At 41.6% G+C, this 6,000-nt stretch overlaps 1 protein-coding gene across 1 annotated transcript in view; it reads right to left on the reverse strand.

The window, feature by feature from the left end:
• LOC129814061 (potassium voltage-gated channel subfamily B member 2-like) overlaps positions 1 to 5,437 on the reverse strand; it is a 29,299-nt gene extending 23,862 nt beyond the window's left edge. Inside the window, exon 1 of the mRNA XM_055866834.1 lies at positions 4,746 to 5,437. Within this exon, the coding sequence (XP_055722809.1) occupies positions 4,746 to 5,324 (579 nt within the window). The 5' untranslated portion in view covers positions 5,325 to 5,437. The remainder of the gene's footprint in view (positions 1 to 4,745) is intronic.
• Positions 5,438 to 6,000: the final 563 nt, after the last annotated feature.

Below are 6,000 nucleotides of genomic sequence, written 5' to 3' on the forward strand. Positions count from 1 at the left end.
GGATGTTGCAATGGCCATGTGCTCACCACACAGTATTGCATTGAATGGAGAAGAGCAGACTGCCACAGCATACTTATACATCACAACAACAACAACAACAACAACATGCGGATGTTATCTGCTAATGCACAACTCATTTGCATATTACTACGTTTTCGATTGCTACTTACTCCATAAATAGACTAGTCAACTCAGGGCAATGATTTCCAACTAGAGTAGAGTGCCCAGTTCCTTTCATGTGCCATTGTGCTGTAGGCCTACAGCCTGCCAACTGCAGTCAAATAAATCATATCACACTCACCACCCTCAAGCCACACAATCAACTGTAGGATTTCTCAAATAAGAATGAAAAATAAGCAAAAAAAAGTATATTTAAAGTACGTTTATCAAATCGCATGATCTTGACTTTCAAGTGTTTATTGAAGAGGATCAACCGACTCATTCAATCTGTACACCTCCAAAAATGAGGAAAAACGAATTTACATTAGGTCAAACTACAAACATTTCACCTTTAAGACTAACCTGAGAGAGAAGACACTGTTTGGCATCTGAGTAATGTTGAACAACCTCAGTGTCACTGATGACTAAGTCTAGCTCTAAAAAGGTCCAGATATCTGCCATAATGGAATGAAATTCTCTCAAAGTTGATGTAAATCTAAGATAAAAATGGGAGTAATTATTTGAAAGGTTTAACCAGCAATTTCTAAAAAGTAAAAGGACGGCTCATGCTTTGAATTTTAACAACTGGCTACTATAGTGGAATGTGAAGGGCATTTTAAATTAAATTACTTAGCAACACAATGTATATATGAAGTCAGGGCCGTGCAAAGATCTTTTGGGGGGCAGGTGCAACATTTGTTTAATAATGTTTAAGACTTGTTGAGCAGTTATGACTTTCATCATTACGTTACATAAAAGCAATAGATGGCCACATCTTATTGGCTAATTAAATGTCATATATTTAACACACATATGTACAACAACTTGCAGTTAGTGGGTTCAGAACAACAGCAACAAAAGGACACTTCAGAGACAGGAAGGGAAAAAGTGCTGTGTTCTGCACAGGTAGAGCCCGATCTGTGCGCGTGCCTGTATAAAGTGACACAGGATGAGAATTGATGGGCTTATTTTTTCCTGGTTATAGCTTTTAATATTGAGGTAGTTGCAGATAGAGGAGAGGGGAGGAGGGATGAGACAAATAGTTATATAAAGGGTGGCACATTACCACACAGATGCAATTGACGTTTTCCTGCGCCTTGCACTGCCATGCTTATACGAACTGAACTGCCATGCTTATACGAACTGAACTGCCATGCTTATACGAACTGAAGGCAAAATGGATTATGCTGAGCGGTGCAGTTTACTTGCCAAGACTCAAAATCCCTCATTCCATATATCAATAATAGGATAACATCCTAGGTATAAAAATGATTCAACTTTGCCTGTGTGAATATACTCCCATGGCTGCTGAATATATAAAGAGCACTTAATTAAATGCTCTGAGTTGATCAGGTCCCCATGTCAAAAGTGTGACCTTTCTATCCAGTGGGTAAATTGAGGTGGATTGAAAGACATCTCTCAAAAAAGCTAAAACGTTGGGATACAGATTTACCATGCACAAAATTCCAATCTAGCCAAGGCTAAGATAACCCTGTACTACTATAGTACATGTTCCAGACCACAGTAATTGAGCCACATGAGCTAGTGAAAAACCGGTACCTTTCTTTGAGAACAATGCCCTATGACCCATATGACATTATCAGCTCCAATTGAAGGTCAATCGATGTAAATGGGTGAAAGAATTTTAAAAAGGATACGCATCAACAACACAATTGGGAAAAACAATTCTGCTATCCAAGCATTCTGTCTAACCTGCCAAATGGACAAATTTAACTAACTCAAACTTTTTAAGCATTCTTCAAGAGTAAATTGAGTGTGATAAGGAAAAAAGCTCCTGCCATCTGCACAATCTCACAGTCATTAACTCAAATTAACCAGGGGACCCTCAACCTGTATCTTTTCAACAAGTACTGAAGGAACTCATCATGAAGCGAGAAGGAGACTACCTGTACTTCATTTGTTAATCTTATAGCAGCAGCAAACCCAACTCCAGTAATTGATTAACAGCTCTACCGCACACGTGACCCCTGCCCGGGCCGACCGGCATATTGCAAACCCAGCTCACTGTGAGCCAGACGGTGTGCAGCCTTTGCAATGGTCTATTTGCAGAAGCAGCCAGGGTAAAACCCCCAAAGGAGATTAAGTCTCACTTCCATCACTCCCTACAGTACTGAGCCGTACAACCAGGCCTCAGCAAAACTAGGAACACATACCATTATGTAGTAGGCCTACCTGAATGAGTTCCTGATGGCTTTTATAGCATATAAAAGTATGTTAAAACTGACAGATATTTAAGAACGGTGTGTAGAATGAAGGAGTTGATGACCAGTATGCCCAGGACACAGCAAGCTGTAAGCACTCACATGGAAGTTTCACATGTTCTGTGTCAAGAAGTTACTCATATTCACAAAAGTTTCTAATGTTTGGTTGTATCATTGAAAATCACACAATACATTTTTGACACCCGTTGTAAAGTTGTTTCCAATAATTCCATAATACAAATGTAGATTTGATAAATATACCAAATCAAATACTGTACTATAAGTAATAAACTGGAATAACATTTTACAGTAATGAACATCCATTGAAGCCTGACAAAATTATGACATCTAGAGTAGTCCGTGAGGTAACTTGATAAGGTCAATGCAAGACCCCTTTCCATTCCTGTCAGCAGTTGTGGGTGATGTAATAACAAGCGCTTGAGTGGATACTGTGTCATTGTGCTGACTCACAAAATATGATTGACTGGGAGCCAACCATAACATACTGCACTATTGTGACAGGCCAGATACAACCCATTGCCTCTCATCCAGTATCACACCTAGAAGGAGTTGGCGGTGCACACAGCCACTGTCCTTCCCTGTGCCTTTTGCTTTTCCATGTCTTCTCAGGTCAAAGGGGGCAGCACACCCTGGGATCACCTCTGTGCTTTAAGCACTCCCTAATCCCCATGTGATAGGTGGTGCTACCCCCATGCTTCCTTCTGCAAGCCAAGTGTCCGTCAGGGGGGGGGGGGGGGGGTAAGGGATGCCCTTTCTTACTTCACTGTTCACTCTATCATTACAAATCACCAAGCTAATTTCACAAACACATTTGGTTTGGTGCTACTATACCCATCTCTGGACAGTCAGGTTTCAATGTAAATATAGTACAGGTATGTGAAGGAGGACATGTTTCAGGGTTTGGAGCCCATCAGCTTGAATTACATGATGTTCATAGTGGCTCAAATATTGCACAGGGACAAAGTGAAATCAAAAGGATTGCCCAATTGGCAGTCTGTTGAGTGTGCTGACAGTTTAGTGAGGCAGGATAATAGGGACTGACCAGTACTTGTGTGAGCCAACAGTGGGTTCCCCTGACCATCTGTCCTCTTACCTCCACCACCTCCTCCTAAAACGCTTTCCTATCAGGCCTACTCCTAAAACTCCTATAAGACACTGCACCTCCTCCAGAATTAGGTGACTAAATGTTATTGAAGAAATTAAAAACTGGCACACTGTGCTTGACGGTATCACTTGTGTTTTATAGCAAAACTAAATGTTCTGCTTATCCCTCCCAACTACTCTCCATAAAACTCCAGCATGGTCCTTCAGAAAACCTCCTGTACTGTATATACCATTTGAGGTTAGCATCTGTGTGAACCATTAGATGTTTTAGATTCTGCCCATAGAGAGGACAAATGTGCAATTGTGGGAATACAATGCATTATACTTCCCCACTCTAGAAAAAAAAGATAAAAGCATGCACATTAAAGCTGTTACTAATGGGTTGACTACTTTCCTCTTTCCTTGGCCTGAATTCTGGGAAGCCCAGTACACATGGTATACCATTGGGATTGTGTACGCAAGACAAGAAATTAAGTTGCTGTCTGCAAAATAATATTCCACATTAGACAGATTCATATAAGAGCCTAGTCCTGGAGACATAGTTATTTGATTTAACTTGAACATGAATACCAAACCATAATACCTAACCTAACACTAGGCATTTAGTGCCCTAGTTCATATTCATCCCTTATTAAGCAACTGATCACCCTATACTGAAATGAACTAAATGTATTTAAGGATGCAAAATACTGTGTATCAATATGTGTGATATTATTAATATATATTTTGAAGTGTATCATATCATCTGTACAATACACAGAGCAGTATGCACTAATCACACATGCACCATAATCTTCTGTGTTCTTTCTTATCTGATTACTTCATAGGTTAAAGGAGGATTAAGCTGCTGGGGGCCCAATACTCTCCTCCTGAGTTGGAAGCAAGGAGGTATCTAGAGAAAAACTCAATGTGGAACACAAGATCTGTGAATAAAACTAACTGATCAAATTCCATATATCAAATTCCTGATATACTGAGATCTACTTCATTCAGAGTTTTTCCAGCAGCTGAGCTGGAGTTGAAAAGGGGTTAGGAGCATAGGCTCTATAGTACTCCACTACTTCACAGCAGCCACTTTAGGATGTTTGCCATGAGGCAAATCCAAGATCATAAATTATGTTTAAATCGATAAATTAGAGAGATTCCTGCATCAGCTATGACACCATGGGATTGGATGGATTTGGACTGACCCACAGTCAGTAGGCCTAAACTTAACCCAGGTCAATGCTTTGGTCTTACCTTAGCAGCAAGAGAAGAGCTAGGCTTCTCAAGGAGGTCCCACAGCTTCTGTCTCTTGTCTGGACAGCAGCCTTCTTCCGGCTCCTCCCCATCCTTTTCTCTGAGAGACTCAGCCTCCCTCCTCAACTCCTCGTTCATTTGCTCCTTCTTCTGGTGGTACCGGGCCTGGCAGCAGGACTCCAGGTAGATCTCGTCGATACCCCAGTAGTCGAGCTCCTGGCCGAAGGACAGGGCGCACATCTCCTCCATCATGTGCAGCTTCCCTGTTCTGTAAAAGTTCAGAATGGAGGAGAACGCTCCTGGGTGCCTATCGAAGAAGTACTCGTTATCAGTCAAGCTGTAATCATCGCAGATCTCCATTAAGGTTTCGTGGGTATTGCAGTCTCTGAGTTTACCCAGCCTGGTCCTGGGAAGACGGTCCAGTGTCCTCCATAAGACCTCGTGGACAAGACCCCCAACATTGATACGGACTCTTCTGGATCGGGCCTTGGTGCGGATGATATCGATAGGCTCTGGTGGGAGTGAGCCTACAGGACGTAAGTTGCTTTTGGGGATCCCAAAGCCAGCTCTCTCCGCCATGATGGTCACAGTTCAGGTGTTCTGATAGGTCAGGAGAAGGTCAGGTCAAATCCACTGACCCCTCAGTTAGGAATGGGCACACCAACTTTGAATGTGAGATAAACTTCAAACCGGTTGCCCCATGGCTTCAACTGAGAGAAAAAAACACAAAAAACAGGGACACTAATTTACCCATTAGTTGATGACAAATGTGCATCTGCATGCATTATCCTGATCGTGGGGACCCACAGGGTGTGCAGGCTTGTAATCATCACGCCCTTGACTATTTCTATCAGGTCTCTTAGTATAGCAAGAAAATCCAGACTGAATTCAACTCCTTAGTGGGCTACTAGAACAAAATCCTACACACCCTGTGGTCCAAGACCAGGATTGAAGAACAATATAGCCAATCCAATAAATGGGATGTGAGCTCAAGGTATTGCAGAACTACCCTAAAAAGTTATTCTTTATAAAATAAAAAAGGATTCAGTTGCTCTATAGCATTGAAGGTTATAGGCCTACACTTTAATGTGATTGTGTAGGCTAAAGACAACCACAAATCCCACTGCAAGTATGCTAGCCTATTACACTTAGCTAGGCTACTGTACATGACTTGATAATAGCCTCCAGGCTATTTATACAGGAAGCTCTATGGCACTAACTTACAGTAGATGTATCACATGGAGGGTAAATGGTA

This window comes from Salvelinus fontinalis, chromosome 17, assembly GCF_029448725.1.
Source record: "Salvelinus fontinalis isolate EN_2023a chromosome 17, ASM2944872v1, whole genome shotgun sequence".
NCBI classification, from domain to species: Eukaryota; Metazoa; Chordata; class Actinopteri; order Salmoniformes; family Salmonidae; genus Salvelinus; species Salvelinus fontinalis.